At 47.1% G+C, this 26,176-nt stretch overlaps 1 protein-coding gene across 1 annotated transcript in view; it reads right to left on the bottom strand.

The window, feature by feature from the left end:
* Tdrd9 (tudor domain containing 9) overlaps nucleotides 1-26,176 on the bottom strand; it is a 111,288-nt gene that overhangs the window by 1,037 nt on the left and 84,075 nt on the right. Inside the window, exons 28-35 of the mRNA XM_032908529.1 lie at nucleotides 25,262-25,522; nucleotides 23,192-23,347; nucleotides 22,720-22,790; nucleotides 21,361-21,470; nucleotides 20,554-20,650; nucleotides 15,215-15,353; nucleotides 10,250-10,368; nucleotides 591-663 (exon numbers count right to left, since the gene is read on the bottom strand). Of these exons, the coding sequence (XP_032764420.1) occupies nucleotides 591-663; nucleotides 10,250-10,368; nucleotides 15,215-15,353; nucleotides 20,554-20,650; nucleotides 21,361-21,470; nucleotides 22,720-22,790; nucleotides 23,192-23,347; nucleotides 25,262-25,522 (1,026 nt within the window). The remainder of the gene's footprint in view (nucleotides 1-590; nucleotides 664-10,249; nucleotides 10,369-15,214; nucleotides 15,354-20,553; nucleotides 20,651-21,360; nucleotides 21,471-22,719; nucleotides 22,791-23,191; nucleotides 23,348-25,261; nucleotides 25,523-26,176) is intronic.

Raw genomic sequence — 26,176 nt, 5'->3', positions numbered from 1 at the left:
GGCCCTGCCTGCACTACAAGCTCAGGGTTCCATGCCGAAGTCTGCAATGGCAGCTTGTCCAGTGATAGCCCTAAAGATAGCAAAGGCTGGCTCACAAAGACATACCTGGTTCTAATGCTAGAGCTGAGAACAACCCTCGGCTCCCTACTCTGGAGCAACTCACTCCCAACAACAACTCTAAGCCTTGCAGAGAAATGCTAATCCTGCTGCAGGGGCCAGGCCTGTGGCACACCATCTCTGAGGTCCAGCCCCAGAACAGCAAGGCGGGCCAGCGGCTGCCTCCTGTGCCTTGCTACAATGGCCCAGCAGACACACAACATCCAGCCACCAAAACTGAGGCAGTGGGGTGGGGTGGGGGGGAGAAGGAAGGGCAAGGCAGTGTTCAGCAATTACCAAATGCTGCCGGTCTAGGGTCTGAAGGAGCGAACTCACACGTGCCCCTCCCAGAGGCCACTCAGCAATGCCTGTCTGCCCCACGGCTGCCTACTCTGCCCGAGAGAGAGCCTGTTCTGTCACCCTTGCTGTCCTGGGCAGAGCCCATGTCCACCCTCCATCAGCAGCTGGTCCTGCAGGCACCCAGTCCCACGTACCTGGTTCCACTCGTAGGGTTTCTCATGCCACTGAGGAGTAATCTTCTCTCGCGGTTTCAACCGACAGAACAAGCTACATTTTAAAAGAGAAAACCAGAGGTTTTGCTGCTGGCTTATTGTGCACTGTTTTTTAAGACAAGGCTTTGTAGCTCAGGTTGGCCTCAGATTTACTCTGTAGTCCTGGCTAGTCGCAAACGTCTCATCCCCTGCCTCAGTCTAAGCTGAGGAGCAGTTACTTTAATTATTCATTAGCACTCAAAAAAACAGTAGGATGATCTTTAAAGAAAGGTGTCTGTGTATTAAAGACTATAAATTAAAACTATGATAAGTTTCAAAGTATGAAAATTCCTATAGTTATAACATTTAATTTACCGTTCATTTAAAAACAGAGAAGTAGAGGATAACAGACACCAGGGGGTTATAATGTTAATCACCTAAAACGTTTGCTAATCAGGAGACACACTAGTCAGGAGACACACTAGTCAGTCAGGAGACACACTAGTCAGTCAGGAGACACACTAGTCAGTCAGGAGACACACTGGTCAGTCAGGAGACACACTAGTCAGTCAGGAGACACACTAGTCAGTCAGGAGACACACTAGTCAGTCAGGAGACACACTAGTCAGTCAGGAGACACACTAGTCAGTCAGGGGACACACTAGTCAGTCAGGGGACACACTAGTCAGTCAGGAGACACACTAGTCAGTCAGGGGACACACTAGTCAGTCAGGAGACACACTAGTCAGTCAGGAGACACACTAGTCAGTCAGGAGACACACTAGTCAGTCAGGAGACACACTAGTCAGTCAGGAGACACACTAGTCAGTCAGGGGACACACTAGTCAGTCAGGAGACACACTAGTCAGTCAGGAGACACACTAGTCAGTCAGGAGACACACTAGTCAGTCAGGAGACACACTAGTCAGTCAGGAGACACACTAGTCAGTCAGGAGACGCACAGTCAGGGGACACGCTAGTCAGTCAGGGGACACGCTAGTCAGGGGACACACTAGTCAGTCAGGAGACACACTAGTCAGTCAGGAGACACGCTAGTCAGTCAGGGGACACACTAGTCAGTCAGGAGACACGCTAGTCAGGAAACATGCAGGTCAGGAAACATGCTCGTCAGTCAGGAGACACGCTAGTCAGGGAACACACAGGTCAGGAGACAAGAACACGGCTCTGTTCAGAAAACAGGACAGGGACAGACACTCAGTGAGCAAATGCAGGTGATGGATCAGCACTTCAAAGCAGCCATAGCAGATACATTCTCAGAATTACAACGAACTACACTGAAAGGCTTAAAACATGATAGAAACAACTACAAACAAACAAACAAACAAAAAACAAAACAAAATAGAAAACTATGAGATCAAAGAAAAATCAATGAACTAACTTTAAAATGGAAAACTATATAAAAACAGGAATTCTATGAGAATGACGTAAAATATTGAAATGGAAATTTCCCAGATATTACTTTTAAAAGATCAAACACAATGTGAAAGGCACAATCTACAGGATGTGGAGAAAAGCGGTCCCCACGTCCGAGAGCAGGGCAGTGGTTATGAAGGGGCCACTGCTCACAGACTCTGAAGGAAGCAAGAATACAGAATAGATGTGCGATGTGATCTTCACGAGCAGAGACAGGGCAGAGCTCAGTGCTCCCCTAACAGGACATCTACACCACACCTTCTACGGCTCAGAAAACACGTATCTGGGAGAAACGGGGAGAAGAGCTGCGAAGCCCTATCTTCAGGGCCCTACGCGACTCTTCCAGCATGATCTCACAGCAGTGGTGCTGCCTGCACAAGACTAGGCTGCAGAGTCACTCATGGTCTTGGAGGGTCACGCCCACCCCTATGGGCAGTCACTGTTTTCAGCTGAGTTCTCAATGGTGGGCCTGTCAGGCCCTGGCTGACAGTTCCAAACATGCAGTCACACAAACATGCAGGTACACCAACATGCAGCTACACAAACATGCAGGCACACAAACATGCAGGTACACCAACGTGGCCAGTGGGTGCCTTGAGTAGGTGATATAACTTGGCCTGCGAATGCCTCTGCGATTCGGGTACAGAAGAACCCACCCACCTTGTAGTATGGAGTTTGTCAGTGCCAATACAGCCAAGGCATACAGCTTAGGCTGAGGGCATCTGGGCCCTTCACATCCTGGACCGTGTTTTTTGAGGAGGGAACAGGGTTTCTCTGTATAGCCTGGTTGGCCTGGAACTCACTCTGTAAACCAGGCTGGCATCAAACTCACAGAGATCCTCCTCTTGTGTCTCCTCCTGAGCACTGGGATTGAAGCTGTGTGCCACCTCTGCTAGGCCCTATACCATTCTTAGACAGGCAGGTAGGGTAGAAGACTGTGGCCAGCAGGGCTAATGAGGGCACACTGGGCATAGACACAGACACAGGGTTTTAGTGTGTGTGCGTGTGATTGTGTGTGATTGTGTGTGATTGTGTGTGTGTGTGTGTGTGTGTGTGTGTGTGTGTTTTGGCTAGTTTATGTCAACCTGACACACTGGAGCTATCTGAAAGGAGGAACATCAATTAAGAAAATGTTGATTTTCTTCCTTCAGGGTTGGAGAGATGGTTCAGTGGTTAAGAACACTGACTGCTCTTCCAGAGGTCCTGAGTTCAAATCCCAGCAACCACACAGTGGCTCACAACCATCTGTAATGGGATCCGATGCCTTCTTCTGGTGTGTCTGAAGACACCTACAATGTACTCATATAAATACGATATATATATACATATATATATGTATATATATACACATATATATACACATATATATATGTATATATATGTATATATATATATATCTTTTTTAAAAAAGAAAAAGAAAATGTCTCCATCAGATGTGGCTGAAGGGCATTTTTTAAAAATTGATGGTTGATGAGAGGAGGACTCAGGCCGCTGTGGGCAGTGTAGTCCCTGGGCTGTGGCCCTGGGCTCTGTGAGGCTCTGTGAGGCTCTGTGAGGCCCAGGCCTCTCCCTCCAGCCAGGGAAGCAGGTAGGCAAATGGCAATTCCTAACACCTATGCCTCAGACATAAGGGCACCCACATTTGTAAAGCAAACAACTCCAATACTTAACTCCTCACACACCGACAGTGGGAGGCTTCAATACCCTGACTCTCGCCAATCAAGTGGTCATCCAGACAACACTAGACAGAGAAATGTTGAAGCTAAGTGAAGTTACAGGCCAAGTGGACCTGACATATTTACAGACATTTTTACCCAAACATAAGAAGAATATACCTTGCTCTCTGCACCTCATGGAACTTTCTCTGAAACTGACAACACTGAACATACGCAGACAACAGGCGACAGATAAAAGGTCTCATCAGCACAAGAAAACTGAGATGGCCTCCTGCATCCTAGCAGACCACCACCCCGTGGAGCTGGAATGAAGGCGAAGGCCTCCTGTGGATGATTGTGAAGGGTGAATGGGCCAGTCCTGCTGATCCAAAGCTACAGGATCTCCATGACACAGGGCAACAACAGGATAACTGGAGGAGTTCAGATGAGGATCCAATATTGATGGTGCCACAGAGACCATACCGATGGCTCATTTGCAAGTGAAGATGTGTGGACAGAGGGATACACTGTGGGACACACTGTGACACACTACAGCTTCCATGACGAGATGTTTTCTACGCTTTGTTTTTTTGTCTGTTTTTGTGTATTTTTTAACTTTTATTTTGAGGGAGAGGCTGCCAGGGCAAAGGGTAGATATGAGGGGACAGGGAGATGAGCATGATGTGAAACTGATAAAAAAAAATCAATAAAAAGTTTTTTATCCAAATTAACTAAAAGTCAGAGGAAGAATATCCAAATTAATAAAATCAGAAATGAAAGGGGGAATATAACAACAGACACTGAGTAATTCAAGAGAATCATAAGGGCACACTTTAAAATCTGTACTCTACCAAACTGAAAATCTAAAATAAATGGATAATTTTAATAGGCACCATTTATCAAAGCTAAATCGAGATCAGATAAGCAATTTAAAAAGACCTAGGCTGGAGAGATGGCTCAGTGGTTAAGAGCTCTGACTGCTCTTCCAGAGGTCCTGAGTTCAATTTCCCAGCAACCACATGGTGGTTCACAACCATCTGTAAAGGGATCCCATGCACTCTTCTGCTGTGTCTGAAGACAGCTGCAGTATACTCATATAAATAAAAATAAATCTTAAAAAAAAAAAGACCTACAATCCCTAGTGAAATCGAAGTAGTCATCAAAACATTCCAACCAAAAAAAGAAAAAAGACAGGGCCAGATGGGTTTTGGGCAGAATTCTACCAGACTTTCAAAGAGCAATGCCAATACTCTTTAAATTATTCCACAAACAGAAACAGAATGGACACTACCTAATTCATTTTACAAGCCACAGTCACCATGATACCTAAACCACATAAAGACTCAAGAAAAGAAAGAGAATCACAGACCTACTTCCCTTACAAACATAGATGCAAAAATACTCAATTGCAAACTGAATTCAAGAACACATTAAAAAGATCATTCACCATGATCAAGTAAGTTTCATCCCAGAGAGGCAGGGTATAGATCAACGTACTTAAATCAATAAATGTAATCTGCCATATAAACACACTAAAAGACAAAAAACATATGGTCGTCTCATTAGATGCAGAAAAGGCCTTTGACAAAATTCAACATCTCTTCATGGTAAAAGTCCTGGAGAGATTAGACACACAGGATATACCTCAGCATAATAAAGGCAGTTTACAGCAAATCCATAGACAGCACAAACTTAAATGGAAAGAAACTCAAAGTTCTACTAAAATCAGGAGGAGGAAGAAGAGGAGGAAGAGGAAGAGGAGGAGGAGGAAGAGGAGGAAGAAGAGGAGGAGGAGGAGGAAGAGGAAGAGGAAGAGGAGGAGGAAGAGGGGGAGGAGGAGGAGGAGAAAAGAAAAGAAAGAAAGAAGACGACGATGACAAGGTTGTTCACTCTTTCTAAACCTAGTCTCTGTAGTACTTGAAGTCTTAGCTAGAGAAATAAGACAACTGAAGGAGATCAAGGGGATACAAATTGGAAAGGAAGAAGTCAAAGTATCTTTATTTGCAGGTAGTATACGCTAATGACCCTAAAAATTCCCCTGGGAAATTCCTACAGCTAAAAAATCTTTCAACCGAGTAACTTTATACAAAATTAACTCACAAAAATGAATGGCCCTCTATATACACAAATGACAAATGGTCTGAGAAAGAAATCAGAGAAGCAATACCTTTCACAATAGCTTCAAATAAAATAAAATAAAATATCTGGGGTAACTCTAAGTGAACTCCAGCAAGTGGTAACTCCAAGTTAATGAAAAAGACCTGTATAAGAAAAGTCACTGAAGGAAGAAATTGAAGAAGGTATCAGCAGATGGAAAGATCTCCCGTAACTAAACACATGGCCATCTTACCAAAAGTAAACTTTAGATTGAGTGCAATCCCTTTCAAAATTCCAACGCAATTCTTCCCAAATTTTGAAAAAGAAATTTACAGCTCTCTATGGAAACACACACACGCACGCACGCACGCACGCACGCACGCGCGCGCGCGCGCACACACACACACACACACACACACACACACACACACACACACACACACACACGCTAGCTAACACAGTCCTGAATACAGAGCCCTGCCGGAGACATCGCTACCCCCAAATCCAAGCTGTTCTACAAAGCTTTAGTAAGAGACAAACAAGCAAAAGACTAAAAAAAAGCATAACACTGGCACAAAACCAGACACGTTGATGAAAGGAATAGAACTCAAGACCCAAACTAAGTCCGCAAACCTATGGACATATGATTTTTGATAAAGAGGCCAAAAATACACCCTGGAGAAAGAAAGCGTCTTCAACAAATGAATCCTGTAAAACTGGACGTCTGCGTGTAGACGAATCCAAACAGACGCACAGACCCAACTCCATCGTAATTCCAGACACACTGAACCTGATGGGGGAGAAGGTGGGCGGCAGCCTTGACCCCACTGGCCAGGAAAACACTCGATTAGCACAGGCACCGAGAACAACGCTAAGAAGTGGACCTCACAAAATTGAGAAGCTTCCGCACAGCAGAAGACACCATCATCCAGACATGGAGGCAGCCTATCGAATGGAACAAGATTTTCACCAACTACACATCTGATAGGGAGCTAATATCCAAAATATATAAAGAAGTCAAGAAGCTAGAGAACAAAAAACCAAACCAAGCCAATTTTAAAAATGGGGCACAGATCTAAACAGAATTCTCAGTGTGGAAACTCGAATGGCTGAGAAACATAAATGTTCTACATCCTTAGCTATCAGAGATGCAAACCAAAAGTACTTTGAGATGCCATCCTACGACCATCAGAACGGCTCAGATCAACAGAACAGGGGACAGCTCATGCTGAGGAGAATGGAGTGACGGGGACTCGCATCCACTGTGGGAGTGCAAACCCATACAGCCACTCACAACGGGCACTCACAGTGAGGTTTCCTCAGGAAGACGAGAACTGACCCAGCTATACCACTCCTGGTTATCCAGCAAAGGATGACTCTCTCCACTGTAAGCACATCCGCTCAAACATCTCAGCTGCTACTCTATTCTTAATAGCCAGAATCAGAAACAACCTAGACACCGCAACAGAAGGCTGGATAAGAAAGCACGGCTATGTTTATACAATAGAGTATGTCTTTGCTATTGAAAAAATGACATCACAAAATTTACAGGCAAATGGATGGAACTCAAAAAAGTCATCCTGAGTGAGGTGTCCCAGACGTAGAGACACATATGATATGTGTTCTCTTATATGTGGATATTAGCTCTTAAGTCAATGAGAACTAAGCAACAGTCCACAGCACCACAGCGGGTAGGAACAGAACAAAGGACCAGATGAGACAGACAGATCTGGTTAGGGAAGGGAGACAGAACAGAGAGATGCTGTTGGAGAGGGGCTGGAGTGGGGGCATCAAATAGGGAGGACAGGGAAGTGTTGTGGGAAGGGGATTTGAAGAGAGACAGCTAAAATTAAAGGGCATTTGAGGGTAGTATGGAAACAATACAGTAGAAACTTCTTTTAAAATGTATACATATAAATATATCATAAATATAAAGTAGGGGGTTGGGGATTTAGCTCAGTGGTAGAGCGCTTGCCTAGCAACTGCAAGGCCCTGGGTTCGGTCCCCAGCTCTGAAAAAAAAATTATAAAGTACATATAAATATACACACATAATGCATGCATACATAGATATATAATGCATACATACATGCATACACACATATATAATGCATACATATATACATACATAATGCATACATACATGAAGGTTATCTAAATGAAACTGCCAAATAATGGGGGCGCCAGGTCATCTCTTGTCACCTCACAAAGTTTCTAGCACCAGGATTGGGCTACACCCAGTTGAGTTGTGGGTCAACAGGGCTCCATGGGAATCACCAAACAACCCAGGTTGTTAATCTCCACAAACTGACGGCAAGGCCCCACTGCTGAACACAATGCCCATATTTAATATGGAGTTGTTACAGGGCTGGTGTCCACATAGAGCTTTCGCCCCGGTGCTCCAGCATCTTTGTACACGAAGGTACTCTGTACACTACCATAGAGAGACAAACACAAAGCCAACACAAACTCCTTGATCTACAACCTGTGGCCTACACCATATGCAGGGCAATGGTGGCACAAGCTCGTGGGAGTAACCAACCAACATCTGACTTTAGGCCCACTCCACGAGACATAACCCACTGCTTGGGTGACTTGAGACTCGGTAGTCGAGCACCTAGGGGGAGAACAACCAGAGGCTCACTCATTCTCACTCCTGTGAAAACAGTAAACTGGGAGCCATGGCACGCACACACACAGAGGACCTGGTGCAGACCCATGCCGGCCCTGCACATGCTGCCCCCTCCGTGTGAGTTCACAGGTTTACCCCTCCCCCTCGTGTTGATTTAGAGGTCTTGTTTTCTCGGGTCCCCCTTCCCTACTGACTCTTGCACTCTCTCCTCTTGCTCTTCTGAGGGTTCCTGAGCACCCAGGGGAGGGATTTGATGGAGACAACCATTTAGGGCTCAGTGAACGTTCCAAGGTTTCCCGCACTGTGTGGTATTTGCCTATGGTCTCTGGGTGTGCCGCCATCTGCTCCAGGAGGGGGTTTCCATGATGATGGCTGAACAAGGCACTGATCTTAGTAGACTACAATTAGGAGTCCTGAGTGTAAGAATGAGTGTGCCTCTGACTGGTGTGCCTTCTGTTGGTTTGTCCTGCCCAACTCTGAGGGAACAGAATTTTTTTTTTCTTTTTTCTTTTTTTTCGGAGCTGGGGACCGAACCCAGGGCCTTGCGTTTGCCAGGCAAGTGCTCTACCACTGAGCTAAATCCCCAACCCCGAGGGAACAGAATTTATTTATTCTGTTCTATTTTAGAATGAACGAATGAATGAGATGAACAGCTGAGCTGTGACTCACAGCGGCTGGGAGAGGGAAGTCAGTTTCCCCAGTAAAGCGTTCCTGGGAATGTCGGCCACCCCAGGACAGGCCTCACGTTTAGAGGCAGCTGAATGACAGGAAACGGACTGCAGAGCTTCGTGTGGTTTTACTGGTTGCAGCTGGGTGGGTTTGTGGCTATCTTTTTGGAGGGCATGATTTTATTTTGTTTGACGGTGGGGAGTTTTGCTGCTGTACTGGGTTGTCGCTGTTTGGAGAAAGAACTTAGTTGGGTGGGTAGGGGGTGGGGGAGGATCTGGAAGGACTTGGAGAGAAAATATGATCAACTATATTTAAATTTAAAATTTGTTTTAAATAAAAATATTAGAAAAATTATTTTAATTGTGCAGTTGCCTGCAAGTTGTGTGTATTCTTTTTTTATTTTTGGTTTTAAGTTGCCTGTATTCTTGAAAGTAACCTCTATTAAACTTACTAGTTCTCCAACTTAAAAAAATCGTTTAATTGTTTAAAACAAATCTGCCCATTAAGTCAGCATCAGTGTCTGGTTGGGGCTGGGGTGACAGTGCCACAGGGGGTCACAGGGTCCCATGGCCATATCTGAGTGATTTATATATAGTAAATCTTGATTCAAGCTACGAGAGAGAGAGAAACCAGGTTTATTTTGGCACACTCCTATAGTCCCAGCACTTGGGAAGCAGAGGCAGTCCACTGAGGGCACCGAAGGCTACCCTTTGCCCTCTGAACTCTTGTTGGGAATGGAAACACCAGTGAGAGATGAAAGCTACAAGGGAAGGATTGTCAAGGGACCACCTAGCCTCCAAGTAACAGACTCCACTTCTCTCCACCCCTACGCAGTACCAGTGTGTGACTAGGGGTCGGGATATAACATTATTCTCTGCGGTCCCTGTCCCTGAGTCCTACTATATGGAATGATCTTTTTACCGTGTTTCCCCCAAGTTGCTTACATGGATGATGGATGATTATTCTGCCTTTCCCAAACCCCAAACGATACAGACATGACACCCACATCCAATGCCTTCAGAGGTGCCTCAGTCCTGGAACCAAACTTTAAGTAACTTACCTGTCACATCTCCTAAATTATTCAGAACATCCAGACATCAAAATAACTAGACGTGCACGCACACATAGGTTGTATATTGCCTACTGTATACCTTAGCAGTATGTTACCATACTTACCCTAGAAGTTTCTGACGTGCATTCTCCTGCAACTGAGCAATTCTCTCAGGCCCAAGATACTTGGGTCCATGTGGCCCATCACACGCTAGCTTGTTGATAGCAGCCCTGAGAATATTAATCTGTAAATGAACAGCGACACACATGACTACACCAGCTGCATTTCCCTCCACAGCAAACAGGCCACAGCATTTACGCTGTGTCTGTGACTAGCGTCAGTCAAGAATCTAGACTTAGAACAGAGAGAACACTGAAGAGTGATTAGGTCCCGTAAGCCGTAGCCAATCTCTCCTGCATTTGTTACAGCTAAGAAACCAACTTGGGGCCATGGCTACAAGTCTGGATTCTTAGAGTGGACCTGTCTTCTCTTAGCGTCCCACTTCTCCTCTAGGGCCCAGGTCCAAGAACCACACTGAGCTTACCACGCCTTCTCTGGTGTACGACGGCTTCCTAGCCTTTTCTTGCTTTACGAGACTTTGGCAACTTAGAAGTGCTCTGGTTGGGGTTTTTGTAGCTCCCCAGTTTGAGTTTACCATTGTCCAGAAGGAAGACACTGTTCTCTCCTCACACTCCGTAGGTAGGCCTGAGCACCAGAAGGTATGGCCATGGTGCTTGGCTGGGGACTCTACGGCCTCCTGGCTTGCCTACTCCTAGTTCATCAAGGCTCCCGTGTCCTCAGAGACCACAGAACCCACTTGACCTGGGAGTGACTTTGTAAGGGATAACTGCTTTGGACATTTTAATCCCTGGGTTAACTGGGTTATAATTCAGTATATTTACTTTCATATATGTAAACCCAATGTCACCATTCAGCTCGCCCACTGGCAGGCAGCTTCCCCTCTCCCTGGCCCTTACATCCTTGGATGCGTCTTATCCCCGTGTGCTTCATAAGCATCCTTCCTGCCTGGTGCTACAAGATGCTCTGGGCACCTAGATTTCCTGCTCTGTCCCCAGAGTAAGTAGTTTCTTCAAGGAGGTCTGGTTCCCAACTTGGGTAATTCCATCAGGGACCATGCTAAGTGTCACCATGTTTGCTGCCCCAGAACAGCTACTTCCCACCAGCTGTCCCATAGCTGGACACTATGGTGGACAGGCGGCCATCAGCAAAAGGCCTGTAACTGTTTCTGTACTTACCTGGCTCTACAGCACTGACAATGAGTTCACATGCATCTCAGGCTCTAATCCGGCACCACAGGGGTCATGCTAGCCCTACTTGCTTATGTGTAACTCCCCTTTGGTTCCCAAAGCAACATCTCTCCCCTTCTGTAGCCAACCCAATCATATGGAAAATGGCTTCAGACCTGTTGACTTGTGTCTCCCTAACCCCAAAGCTCCAACTACAGGACAGTGTTCACATGGAGCTTCCTCTCCCTCCCTTTCCAAGCTCCTTTTCTTTTTACTCCTTTGACATGAGTATGCATGACATTTGCCATAGTTGTGCTGACTGTCCTTTTCCACACATGGATCCCTCCGTGCTGGGAGATCTGACACCCTCTGTGGTGTGTATGTCATACACTAAAGCCTACCATTTGGGGACACGTAGAGGTGGGGCAAATGCATCCTGTGTGTCTTCTGCCTTCATCTTTTTAATGTCAAGCTCCTAGGTGCCCCCTCCCCCCAGTGCGGTTATTCACTTTCCTACCTCTTGGCACCTACTCATCTGCTTCCTGTACAGAACGTCTTCTCAACAGGCTCACACAAGACACACCCTGCGCTGGCTTGACTAATGTTAATCTGACAGACAAGCCAGAGCTATCTGAAAGAAGGAAACCACAACTAAAGCCTCCAGAAGATCCAGCTGTAGGGCATTTTTTTGTAAATTAGTGATTGATGGGGGAGGGCCCAGCCCACTGTGGGTGGTACAATCCCTGGGTTGGTAGTCCTGGGTCCTCTAAGAAAGCAGGCTGAACAAGCCAGTAAGCAGCAACCTCCATGGCCTCAGCTCCTGCCTCCAGGTTCCTGCTTGAGTTCCTGTCCTGACTTCCTTTGGTGATGCACAGCAATGTGGAAGTGTAAGCCGAATAAACCCTTTCCTCCCCAACTTGCTTTTGGGTCATGATGTTTTGTCACAGCAATAGTAATCCTAACTAAGACAAATTGGTACCAGGAGTGGGGTATTGCTGTGACAGACCTGTGTTTGGGACAGGACTATGGAAGGACTGTGGAACTTACAGCCAAAGTTATCTGGGATTCATTTACCATCTTCTGGGCCCTTCCAAGGACCTTGAGTCACTTCTCCAGCTCTGCCCTCTGCAGCACATACAGCTTGTCTCCCAGGCTGCAGCTGGCCCCGCTCCACTGCTGCTGCTGTTCTTGGTGCCCATCCATGGTGCTGGCATCTGCAAAACACTGGGGTCTTCTGCTGCAACTTCTTTGCCTGAGCCCTTCTGTCCTGGGCCTCCAACTGTCACTGAGGCTGCACCTTCGTCGATGGTCTCTCCTGGCCACTGAGTGTTGAGAGTTCAGGGGGATGTTCTGTGGGAGCTTGGAAGATAAGAATGTTGAGACCAGTACACAGGATGAAGGCCTGGCTTGTGTGCAAAGGATAGAGGCCTGGCTTGTGAAGTTTCAAAATGAAATTCAGACTATCAGAGCCATTTGCTTCCTGAATTGAGATTATTTCATTCTGGTCGGCTGGGACTGAATAGTCAATCATAATCAATAAGAGGCAACACTGAAGTGGACATGTCCATTACTGGGACAGTTGATGCTGGTCAGCTGAAGCTAAGAAATTAGTGATTGAGAAGAGACCAGCATCACTGAGGTGAAGTCTTCTGGGAAGTGTTTTCTGAGTCAGCACACAGGTGCTGTGTTCCAAATACGATCAAAGTTGTGCCTTGTGCTGCAGCTGAACTCAGCAGTGTGAAAGTCACTTGTGTGGAGCTGGTTCTGAGAGCACGAAGAGGTCAAGACAGCTGAGGCTTGGCACTGCTAACAGCCAGGAGAGGCCATGGTGAAGGTGCAGCTCAGTCGTAGGAGAAAACCCCAGCGTTTTGCAGATGCCAGCACCATGGATGGGCACCAAGAGCAGCAGTGGAGCGGGGCCAGCTGCAGCCTGGGAGACAAGCTGTGTGTGCTGCAGAGGCAGAGCGGGAGAAGTCGGGAGACTGTGAGCGACCCAGATAACTGGACACTGAATTCTTTACATTGTTGCAATTTGGGTTTGCTTGGTTCAGATTACCATTGTGCCCTTGTTCTTCCCTGTTGAAGAAGGTATTTAATTTTGATTTTTACCGAAGCCCACAGGTAAAAGACTTTGACCTTTTAAAAAAGAGATTTTGGATTATTAGAGAGAATAGATAAAGAAACTGAAATTTTTATGTGTCTTGAATTTGTAAAGACCTTGGAAGTTTTAAAATTATTTACATTTCTAATGTGAGTTCTTGGGATGAGTAAGAAAAGAGAGGTGTGGCTGAATAGTGATGCATTTGTGTGTCAGGTTGACAAGAGGTCAATTCTGGCTAGTCCCATGTCAACTAGACACACAAACTAGTCCTCTGAGAAGAGGGACCCTCAACTGAGAAGGTGTCTCCATAAGCTCCAAAAACTGTAAGCTTTTTTCTTCATTAGTGACTGACCAGGTAGGGCCCAGCTCACTGCGGGTGGTGCCTTCCCTGGCCTGCCAGTCCTGGGCTCTGTAAGAAAGCAGGCTGAGTGTGGTGGTTTGGATGAAAGTGGTTCCCACGGGCTCATAGAGAGTGGCTGTATTAGGAGGTGGGGATTTGTTGGGAAAAATATGTCACAGGGGTAGGCACTGTGGTTCCGAAGCTCAAGCCAGGCCCAGTGGCTCACTCTTTTCCTGCTGTGCAGGTGCCGCACTCTTGGCTCCTCTCAGCACCAGTAGACCCAGGTCTGATCTGGTAAGAGACCAGCCCTAGAGGGTAGCCCCTCTGCTGCCCATCTGCCTGCCCTGCCTCAGGCAGTCTCTGTCGGCACTGAGGACTGGGAAGTGCAAGGACCCTTGCCAGCCGCACAGTCTCTCATCTGTCCGATTCCGTCCCATCTTCACTTTATTGGTGACTATGAGGCTGGCTAATACACCATGGACACGGTCGACCAGGCACGGAATAGACCTTTGCCTAGTGTGCAGCTTTCCCTCACGGTCCTACCAGGGCCTTGTGCAGTGCCCATCAGCCCTTCACGGACACAGCCTCTGGTTTACAAGCCTTGCACCAAACACAAATTTACACATGGGACCTATCTGTTTCTAGAATGTCTGTTCTCCATTTTGCACTTAAGTCTGTGAGCACAGCAATACTTGAAGAGGGGCGAAGCCTCTCAACGGTGGAGCCTCCGCCCCGGTCGCCTTAAGTCTCCACGGGAAGGCACAGAGGACACTGCCAGCCCCTGTCCCAGGAGTCAGGACCCTGTGACTCGAGTGCTCCTCCCTCCCAGCCCTCACACAGCTGGACAACTCCATCATGGAACTTCTGAGAGATGTCCCCTTTCCTGAGAAAGTGGCATTTCTCAAGGTATTTATAGAAAAAGGTATTTTCATTTTTCTTTTCCTTGTTTTTGTAAATGCAAACCGACATGAATTTTTACAATAAGGAAATACAGAAACAAAAACAGAAGAATAAACCTTTTTAATTAGCACCGGCTCACTTCATTGGCATACTCTAAAAGCTGGCCCTGGCCGCACGGGTGCACTCGGCGGGTCTGGCACACGGCGGAGCCTCGGGCGGCTGCTCTGCCGAGTGGGGAGAGCTGTTTCTTTACCTCCCTATGTAACGAGCAAGGAGGGGCTCATAGTGAGGTCCATGCACCAGGAGACAGTGGAGGAGAGGAGAGTGCAGGCCGTGGAGCACCACAGAACAAGCTGGATGAGGAGTGGTCCATCTGCACTGGCAGAGGCCACCGTGGGTGGCAGGCAAATGTATCACCACAGACAGCCTGCGGTTCACAAGAAGTCCCATGGTGCAAAAGCAAGGAGGCGGGAAGCGTCCATGACAAGTACTGCACACTTACCTCAACGATGTCCTCCACGTTGAAGCACACATCAAAGGCCAGCTCAATGTCGTGCTCCGGCAGTATAGGGGCCTCCGTAGTTGAATTCCACCCCAAACCACAAAGCACCCCAGTGTAACACTTTCCTTCACGGTCAACTCTGAAAGGCATTTAGAAAAGTTAAACTAAGCCACTGTTTCAAGGTAAGCTATGTGACTGGTAAAGTGACCTGGTGTTTTTTCTAGCACCAGTACTGTAACCAAACTATGTGATTCCTCGGTCTTTACACAGAAATTCAGATTAGCTATCACCATAAGGGAGATAATTTAATATTCTTTGCTGTAGGACAGTTGATCACGTGATACGGTCTCTGGAAAGGCCTGTTTCTAGGTGTGGTGTGGCTCAGTCCTAGCGCACACCTCACCTCAGAGCTTTCTGTCTGTTGTAAACAGGGTTAAATAAAGTCAACCGCAGGCCAAGAGGCAGAAAAAGCAACAGGGAGTGAACACAGGGAAAAAACGGAGTAAGAGGAAGTCAGGAGGATGGACAGAGAGATGCACAGGAAGTAGAAGGGAGGGGCTTGCGGTTGGAAGAGTGTTTAAGACAGCGTGGACAGAGAGAACAGGGGCATCAGCTGAGGAAGGTCGACAGCTGGATGCTTTCTCTGCCTCTCTGCACTGGTGGCTTTCACCCCAGCATCTGGCTCCTCAGTTTCCAGTTCTTGAAATTGAATGATTGGACTTTGATTTAAAAACATCAATTCATATTAACAAGGTCGGGTTTCTTGTTCAGATTTCTAATGCATGTGTATGGGTGTTTGCCTGCATGTCTGTATGTGCACCACATGCATGTCTGTATGTGCACCACATGCATGTCTGTATGTCTCTAACAGAAGGATTTATAGATGTTTGTGAGCTGCCACGTTGGTGCTGGGAACCTCCAGAAAAGTAGCCAATGCTTCTAACCACGGAGCCAACTCTCTAGTCCTTAGTGCTGGGCTTTCCATTCTCTCCGGAGCGATGAGGAAATGAGACGTCTCCTTCATCAGTGCACTAAAAGTGAAGGGGACCCTGTGTGTGAGTAAACTTGAGGACTGGAAACTGGAATTCAGACTTTTAAACTAGGTTTTGAGTTACCTGCTTTATAAGCAGTCACAAAGGTGTGTCATGACTGTGCATAAAGGCGCGTGCTGCCAAGCCTAACGACCTGAGTTCAATCCCAGGAACCCACATGATGAAGGAGAGAACAAAGTCCTGCAAGTTGTCCACTGACCTCCGTATGTAGTGCACTGTGACGCACACATGCAAAATACATATGAATGCAATAAGATGGGCTGGAGAGATGGCTCAGCAGGTAAGAGCATTTCCTGCTTTGCAAAGGACCGGAGTTCTGTCCCTAACACTCACATGGCTACAATTTTAATCCCAGTTCCAGGGCATCTTACGTCTTCTTCTGACCTTGTCTGATGTCAGGTTTGCACATGGTGTACATACATGAGTGCTGGCAAAAACATTCATATACATAATAGAAAATAAATTAATATAAGTAAAAATATTTTTCTTAAATACACTAAAAATTAAAAATGTTTCTTTAAATTCTATGTCTCTACAATATTAATGTACTTTACTATGATTTCAATTTATATAAAACCTTTTTAGAACAGAGGTAATAAGAAACCAGGAGTGACTATCAAGTTTTTTAAAAGATTTTTTGTTTATTTTATGTATATGAGTATCCTATCTTTATTCACACTGCATGCCAGAAGAGGGAATCAGATCCCACTACAGATGGTTGTGAGTCACCATGTGGTTGCTAGGAATGCTCTTAACTGCTGAGCCATTTCTCCAGCCCCTATTTATCAGTTTTATTAGAACAGTAATGCACCTGATCCCCAGGCACGTGCTGGTTGTTCAAATGTTGTTATTATACATACATACATACATACATACATACATACATACACACATACATACACACATATATACACACATACATGCATGTATGCATACACACATACACAATACATACATGCATGCATACACACATACACATGCATGCATACATGCATATACACATACATGCATGCATGCATGCATGCATATATACATACATACATCTCTTGATCAATAACCCAGACCAGTTTGCTATTCAGCTTAAGGTTAGCTCTGAGCTCACAATCCTCCTGCATCAACCTCTCAACCCTTAGGCTTTACAGGTGTGTGTCATCATACCTCTGTTCTGCCTTATGGGTTACTTAGTTAAAGCTAATACAAGCAGTTCGTTGTGGTTTGAATCCCAAGTCTGCCCCAGAGTTTTAGTTTGATGGCTGTAGTCTGTGGGGAGGTGGGGGTCCTTGTAGGAGAAATCTCTGAAAGCATGTTCTTGAAGAGTACTGGGACCGGGTGCTGCCCTTCCCTCTGCCTACTTACCGCCTTGTGCTCTGCCATTCTCCATCCCAATTTTCTGCCTTGCCACAGACGTCAGAACAGAGCTGCATCTATGTGGGCTCAGGACTCTGACATCCTCTCGGCTGTTTCCCCAGCCATATCATCATAGTGACTGTCCTGGCTGGTTTTATGTCACCTTGTCACAGCTGAAGTCACCAGAGAGGAAGGACCCTCAACTGAGAAAATGCCTCCATGAGATTCAGCTGGAGGGCATTTTCTTACTTAGTGATTGATGGGGAGGGTCCAGCTCATGGTGGGTAGAGCTGTCCCTGGGCTGGTGGTCCTGGGCTCTAGAAGAAAGCAGGCTGAGCAAACCAGTGAGCAGCACTGGTGCATGGCCTCTGCCTCAGCTCCTGAGTTCAGGATCCTGCCCCTTCTGAGTTCGTGATCCAACTTCCTCCAAAGTACACAGTGATGTGGAAATTCCCCAAGTCTCATCTCAGCAACGGCAACCCTAGCTAAGGCAGTAAGCAAGGTGATGTGGGCCTCACTGCACTGGGCGTGCTGTGAGGCCCACGATGCTGACACGAGCCTAACAGTGACCTTCCTTCTCATCACAGGCTCTGCACTGACGTCTCTGAGGGAAAATCTGTGCTGGATAGAGAACTATGGTCTATCGAGGAGTTCCCATGGGAGAGAGGCTGACAGGGTTCCTCATTGGCAACTGGCCACCGAAGAGCTTCAGCTCTCACTCACAGCCTATAGACCACAGGATGCCATGGTTCTAATTTCATGTCACATGTTGTTTTTCTAGTTAGTGTGTTTTGAATAAATACGGTCCTCACAGACTCAGGTTTGAATGCTTGGACCCTAGGAAGTGGCATTATCAGGAAGTGTGGCCTTGTTGGAGTAGGTGTGGCACTGTGGGCATGGTACGCCCAGTGTGGCACACAGTCCCCCATAGAACGAGCTATAGAACTCTCAGCTCCTTCAGCATCACGTCTGCCTGGATGCTGTCATTCTCCTACCATGGTGGTAGTGGAGTAAACGTCTGAAACTGTAAGCCACCTCCAGTTTCTCTTTACAAGAGTTGCCTTAGTCATGGTGTCTCTTCACAGCAACCAAGCCCTAAGATAGCCTGTAATGCTGCCTGCTCCTTTACAACTGTTTGAGCTGCTCTTTGAATAAATCAAAACCCAAGAGCGGATGCTCCTCTCTTGACAGTGGGGCCACACCTAAAACGCCTGTGTGTAACTCTTCTTGTCACTATGAGAAGATCCTGACTGAAGTGACCTGAGCAAGGGAGGTTATCCAGGTTCAGTTTCAGGGGAGCGCAGGTCCTCTGTGGGTGTGATGGTTTGTATATGCTTGGCTCAGGAAGTGGCACTATTTGGAGGTGTGGCCTTGTTGGGGGAGCTGTGTCACTGTGGGCGTGGACTTTAAGGCCCTACTCCTAGCTTCCTAAAGGTTAGTCTTCCACTAGCAGCCTTCAGATGAAGATGTAGAACTCTCTTCTTCACCTGCTTGACTTGTGAAGCAACTGGACTTCCATTCACAGCTGCTGCTGACCATTGTTGGGGAGGTGGACTCCAGACTCTAAGTCAGTAACCAAGTCCCTTACTGTACAGAGACTGCCCATGAGTTCTGTGACTCTAGAGAGCCTTGACTAAGACAGAAGTTGGTACCAGGAATGGAGTATTGCTGTGATAGGCCGTGGATTTGGGGACTTTGGCTTTGGAAAGCGGCAGAGTGCTTTAAGTGGTGCTTAATGGGCCGTCCTAGTAGGGATGTGGAAGAATTTGTTGCTCAGAGTGATTTGAACTGTGCAGACCTGGCCCAAGAGGTTTCACTGGAGAATTTCATATGTGGCCTAGAGACTGTTTCTGTGGTATTTTGGTGAAGAATGTGGCTAGTTTTTGCCCTTGTCTGAGGAGTCTGCCTGAGGCTAAGGTGAAGAGACTCAGACTAATTGCACTGACAAAGGAAGTCTCAGTTCTCTGGTTAAGCCTCATGAAGAGCGTTTTGAGCTATAGCAAGCTTAGACAGGAAAAAAATATAAAATATATGGTCCAAGTATTAGAGGGGCACCAGAAAGTGAAATGGAACTGAAGTCTATGTTCTAGGAGATAACAGATTAAGGGATTTTGAGGCAAGATCCTACCCAGCCCAGGAGACAAAACCAAAGAGATCTCTTCCTGGCCTAGGGAGTGGCAATATTTGGAGGCGTGACCTTTGTTGGAGTAGGTGTGTCACTGTGGGCATGGGCTTAAGACCCTCACCCTAGCTGCCTGGAAGTCAGTCATCCACTAGCAGCCTTCAGAGGAAGATGTAGAACTCTCAGGTCCTCCTGCACCATGCCTGCCTGGATGCTGCCATGTTCCCGACTTGATGATAATGGACTGAACCTCTGAACCTGAAAGCCCAATTCAATGTTGTCCTTATAGGAGTTGCCTTGGTCATGGTGTCTGCTCACAGTAAAGCCCTCACTGAGACAGGGTGAAGACAGGGAGAGCAGCATCGGGGTGTTCACACTGCAGCAGGCCTCATGGTCCAAAGGCTCTGCAGAGCAGTGCCGTCCGCGCCGTGGTACACACTGCAGATTTACACAGCAGCGTCCCAGCTGAAAATGCCCACAGTGGAAATGCAAATCACAGTGGGCCTCTGAGTACCACAGCACAGGGCGGTGTGGTGGCCATGACACTCGGGGCCGCCACACGACCACAGCAGCCTGAAGCTTGCCGGCATCACTAACCAGAGAAACCGAACAAGCCTTACTGAGGCGCCACCACAGAACTAAAGCATAGGAAGCTGACGTCTCCTAAGTCGGGGCTGTGAGCAGTAGGCAATGCAGAGTCACCCTGAAGCACAAAGCTCACATGGGACGGGCCACATCCCGACTCCTCCCTGGGTGCTTTCTGCTCTTTTCTCCCCCCACTCCCGCTGGATTCTCTGCACGCAGAAGCCCACGCCTACCTTAACTCCATCACCGGTGCGAACAGCATGCTGAGGAGTGCGGGGAGGCCTGGGATGTGAGGCATCAGGGAAGTCTCTCTCAGGAGCATGGTGGACCCTGCCACACAGGAGAGAACCAGCACACACAGCTTAGTCAATCCAGTGGCTCATCTGTACACACATCTGACCAATCCAGTGGCTCATCTGTACACACATCTGACCACCGGGGCCTGCCCTTGGCTCCTGCGCACCCAACAGACAGACTCACGGCCATGCTTAGGCATTTACCCTGAAGAGATAACCCACTGAGCTCCTGTTTACTGCAGTCTCTTGCTACCTCTTACAGAACTGCCTAGAGCCAAGAACTTGGCAGACAGGCACGAAGAAACAATAATCATTTAATTCCCACATCCTTGTATAAAACAAAAAGTAGTAATACTTTGTTTCTTAAATTCGCCTTAGCCACTGCCCTCAGGAAACAGGGAGAGTTGGAGAGATGGCTCCGTTGGAGAGAGTGCTCACTGCTCCAGCACAGGACCCAGGTTCACTCCCAGCACCTACAGGATGGCTCATAATCATCTATAACCCCGGTTCTAGGTGATCTCAGACTCTTCTGACTTCCATGGCTCCTGTGCACATGTGGTACACATGCACGCACGCACACACGAACGCACGCGCGCACACACACACACACACACACACACGCACACATGCACACATTTTCTTAAAAGAGACAACAGCTGAAAGCGTGAATGCACGTGCAGAAATTCACCACTAATCTAGGCGAAGGAAAAGGAAAGACAACAGAGACAGACGCCATCTCATTACCAGTCTCATTAACTGAGAGTGAAGCTGCAACCAGCATCCTCTGGTGCAGGTCGGCAGGGCTGTCGCTGATGACCACAGAATTGATGCTCTCCTTCTCAATCCACACACATCTGGGAAGAAGCAGCAGGGCACAGGCTGTTGCCCCCCTGGCCAGGCGATGGAGCATTCCAGCCCATAGTGAACTTCAGAAGATGTGGCACAGGAAAACCTGTGAGGCACACAGGCCCTGGGCTCCTCTCCGAGTCAGTCCGCACCCTTCCTGTCCCTGCCTTAGGCACCATCTACATCAGCTCTCAAACCTGCCTTTCTACCCTTGCTCTGTCAGGCCCTCTAGCCCTTGAAGCCTCTGACTGCCTTCCAGCAGAGTGGTCTCGGTGTGGCCCATCCAGCCTGCCTCATCACCTCACGGCCTCTGAGCCACCTGCATGCTTGTCTGCCGCCACTGCCTCTAACCTTGTCCCGCCTCTAAGAGTGCTCATGAAGTTGCCTGTGTCTACACCTCTTCTCTCAGGTTACACTGGGAACCAGCCTCACAGGTCTGCTCTTACCAAGAAGTCAGCACACTTATCATAGATGTCCTGTCCATGCAGGCCTCCTCAAGGCCATTCAAAAGGCCTGCACAAGGCCCGAGCATCTGCATTGCTATCAGGACACCTATTCCTAGTCCCCAGAAGAATTCAGAGAAGCTAGTGTTTGCCCAGAGTGGTCCTTACAAAATGCACAAGGTTAAAGCTTTTCAACTATGTTTGGAGGCTCTTGAAATGAGACTTATGAAACCGCAGCCCCTTCTCCCTCCACCCAAGTCTCCAGTTGTACTTAAGCTTACTCAAAGCTCTCACGAATACAAATTCTCCAATCTAGTCCTATGCCACCATCACGGGAACCCATCAATCTTCACCCTCTATTCCACACACTATACCATAGCAAATGTTCTGTGGTCTTTGGGACTTAGAAGGTTCTGGAAAGCCTCAAGTGTGGACTTGGAAGTATAGTCAGGACCCCCAGATGCTTCCATGTATCCCAGACCCCTGTCAAGACCACTGTCACTAATTTTTCTGTCACCATTCAACATATGGTATTAGTGAAAATGACAACTGTGCCTGTTCACCACTGTTTCCCAGATCATAGCTGTCCCAGCAAACAGGTCCCTCAGCAGACCAGGCACAGAGGGAGCTCATTGCCTGCTGAGTGACAGCTAGAAGAAATGCAAAAGTCTGTCCATTGTTGTCAAGGGAGAAGAGGTGTCTGGGACATGCTAAAACAGTCTTGCAGCTCACATACAAAGTCAGCTAAGTCTCTCATAAGGTCCACAGATAAAGAAACAGAAAACACTTGTTAAGAAAATTAGTTTAGCCATACCTGAACTTGGATATTCTGGTCAGACTATGACACTTCAGCTCATAAGGATTAAAAGGCCCATGGAGGACAGCCTGCATACACAAAATATGTGTTACCAATCCACAATATGCCACTCAGTATAAATGGTGCAGTCCCAAAGTCAGCTCACACTTTACAATTACATCACAGTGCTGGCACATTCCTATCCTCTCCGCACTCAGAAAACTGAGGCAGGAGGATTATGGGTTCTAGGCCCACTTGAGCAACCTGACAAGGCTGTCTCAAGAGAAGAATAAAGGAAAGAAGGAATTCTGCACTGAGGAACAGGCAGAGGCAGAGCTTGTCTAGCAAGTTGATCCCCAACACAACATACTAGAAAGAGAAAGGGGGGGGGGCAAGAGAGAGGACTCAAGAGGAAACCACCGGGAAGGAGGAAAACCGACATGCAAACAGTGCAGAGCAAGCAAGAGCTAAGAAGGGTCTTACAGGTTACCTTGCAGTTTGGAGCACCCAGCCGATTGGAAGCAAAGCTCTCCAACAGAATCTGGATGAGATGCTTCTCGTCGTCCTTCATAGGAGAGGACACAGAGCCATCCGGCATGGTGTCCACTGACTTAGCAAAGAAACCCTTGAGGACTTCATAGCTTTGCTGATCAGAACAAGAAATATTTATTGTGTCAAAGGCAATAATTAAAGCAAAAGTATGAACCGCATATGGAAACATTTCACAGATACAATCCTGTTCTTATCTGAAGGCCATGAATTCGCAGGGACACTGCTTTATCAAGTTCATTTAAAATTCAAACAAAAACAACAACTAACTATATTTTTCCAACATAATAAGATTTTAGAGAAAGAACAGTTTATGTTTTAAGGAAAGAACTAATACACATTAAAAGCAGCTGCTTTAGTAGGTCATGTCTCAATGGTAATCAGTAGCTGTCTAATTGGACCTAAGGCCCACTTAACCAGAAGGAACGTGTGTCTGGTACTGGAAACCTGGCCGCGGTCCCACAGTTAGTGAGGTGGCAGGACTTAGAGAAGAACCCGAGACCAAGTGAAAACCTGCAGCGTCCTCTTCTGGTCTGGGTCTAATGTGTGCAAGAACAGGTGTTTACAAATGAGTGACCAATGTGTGTACAAACTGACGCTGCAGCTCCTCCTGGGTGTTTGCAGCTCGAGACGCTCACCCACAGACCTGCTCTGCAGGCAGGCTGAGGTCCCTGCTGCTGCTGTGGTGGTTGGTGACACTTCGTCCAAGTGCACAGCACAGCCTGTCTGACCACAACTCTCTGAACATGTGTCTATGTGTCTGTCCTGGTCTCATTCCCTCACCAGTCCAGTCAGGTTTCCAGACCCAAGCTGCAAGGGATACAGTAAGGTACTTCATTAAACTAGTATATGCCCTACCTTCATTTTAAACCACATTTCCACAGCTAACTACCACTCTCTCATCCCATCAACAAGGCACCTCTTTGCAGGTCATTTTAGAAAGTCACAACTGGTCAAAACACAGAGACGTCACCAGCCCAGCTGGTGCGACTTGACACACCCCACCCCTTAGGCGTGGGGACATTGCGGAGACCGGATGGAAAGACCAGGGGGCCAGGAAATCTGCCTTAAAGTTGCAACTCCTAGAAATGAGAGGGAAACTATAACCAGGAAGCCCCACAATGCAGCTGCCTAAAGAAGGTCTGAGTAGCAGCCACACAACTGCCACGCTGAGGTGTGGGGAGGAAGCTCACAGGGCCCCACCTCTGGACGAAGAGCTACGGGACTCATAATTCTTGAGAGAGGGAAACCCCTCTAATTGGTTCTCTACACAAAGTCATCAGTCCTGACAGCATACACTTATAGGAAACGCTAAATGTGCTTATACACTAATGCATTCATATTCCTATGTAACAATAAACAGAGGCCATGAATGTGAGAGGAGGGAGGGCAAGTATGGAAGAACTGCAAGGGAAATGGTGTAATTATATTTTAAGTTTTGAATATTTGCAAATAAAAAAGTTTAAAAAGAAGTTAAAAGAAATTTTGAAATGCTTAATATATACAACTTGCTTATTGAGTACTTCCATTATGGAAATAAGTTTTAGTCCATTAAAAAGTTAAGACTGAAATATGCAATATTTTCAAGTTAATTTTCATTTGTAAAACAAAAATAATTGACAGGAAGCTGCCAAAATAGCATGCACCCACCATAATGCAGTCCCCAAGAAATAAGGAGACGCCTTAGATCAGTGGTCTTCAGCCTGTAGGACGGGACCCTTTAGGCGTTGAATAACCCCTTCACAGGGGTTGCCTAAGACCACCTGCATATCAGATATTTACACTGTGACCCTAACAGTAGTGAGATTAGTTATGAAGCAGCAATGAGAATAATGTTATATATGGTTGGGGTCACCACTGGTTTACATGTTCAGAAGACCAAACGATGAACAACCCGTGCATCACCAACCCTGTGCCTCCACACCACACAAAGGAAGAACAGTGCTCCACTCTGTCCCCTCCCGGCCTCGCTAGCACATACACGTGCTCCACAAACAATCAGGGTTCATACTTTGGACTCATAGGACTCCTCTGCAAGCTCAGCATAGCCCTCCCTGATGAGAACGTCTCTGATGTTGACGGCATCCTGGGCACCCGAGTATCGGTACACGTCCACGTGCAGGACGCTGTGTACAATGGAGAACACCTTCACCAGGAGAGGGCAGCCACTGACCAGGGCGGCGAACCGCCCATTGGCGCCTCCACTCCAGTGCTCTCCACAGATGAGAGACTTTGCTGATGGTCGCATTTTGCAAATCTTGAATTCCAAAGCCTGGGACAGAAGAAAAAGCATTCTGAAAGAAAGTTTCATAAGTACACAAACACTAGCGATAAATTCTCCTGAGATGTGACTTTGTTAATTAGCACTCCTAGAAAAGTCCGAAAGCTAACCAAACGTGGCTTCCCTTTTTTATTTTTAAAATTATGCATTTGTTTGCTTTGGAGAGACTCACTACGCAGACCAGGCTGTCCTGAGCTCAGGAGATCCCTGTGTTCCTCGCCACCCAGGCTAGGATGGCAGCATGCCAGCGCCACAGACTGACTTCCTTTGTCATCCACTGCACTGTCTTACAGTGAACTTGAGCGTGCTCTTTGGGAAGGAGTATGTGCATCTAGGTCTCAAGCTACACCTCGTGCCAACAGAGACTGAGCAAAGCAAACAGCACCAGAAGAGGCTGCGGTGGTCTGAGTGAGAACAGACCACACAGGCTCATGTATGTGCACACTTGATCATCATGGAGCGGAGCTCATGTATGTGCACTTGATCATCATGGAGTGAAGCTCATGTATGTGCACTTGATCATCATGGAGTAGAGCTCATGTATGTGCACTTGATCATCATGGAGTGGAGCTCATGTATGTGCACTTGACCATCATGGAGTGGAGCTCATGTATGTGCACTTGACCATCATGGAGTGGAGCTCAT

Source organism: Rattus rattus, chromosome 7 (genome assembly GCF_011064425.1).
Source record: "Rattus rattus isolate New Zealand chromosome 7, Rrattus_CSIRO_v1, whole genome shotgun sequence".
Taxonomy (NCBI): domain Eukaryota; kingdom Metazoa; phylum Chordata; class Mammalia; order Rodentia; family Muridae; genus Rattus; species Rattus rattus.
This window is presented reverse-complemented; position numbering and strand designations above follow the sequence as displayed.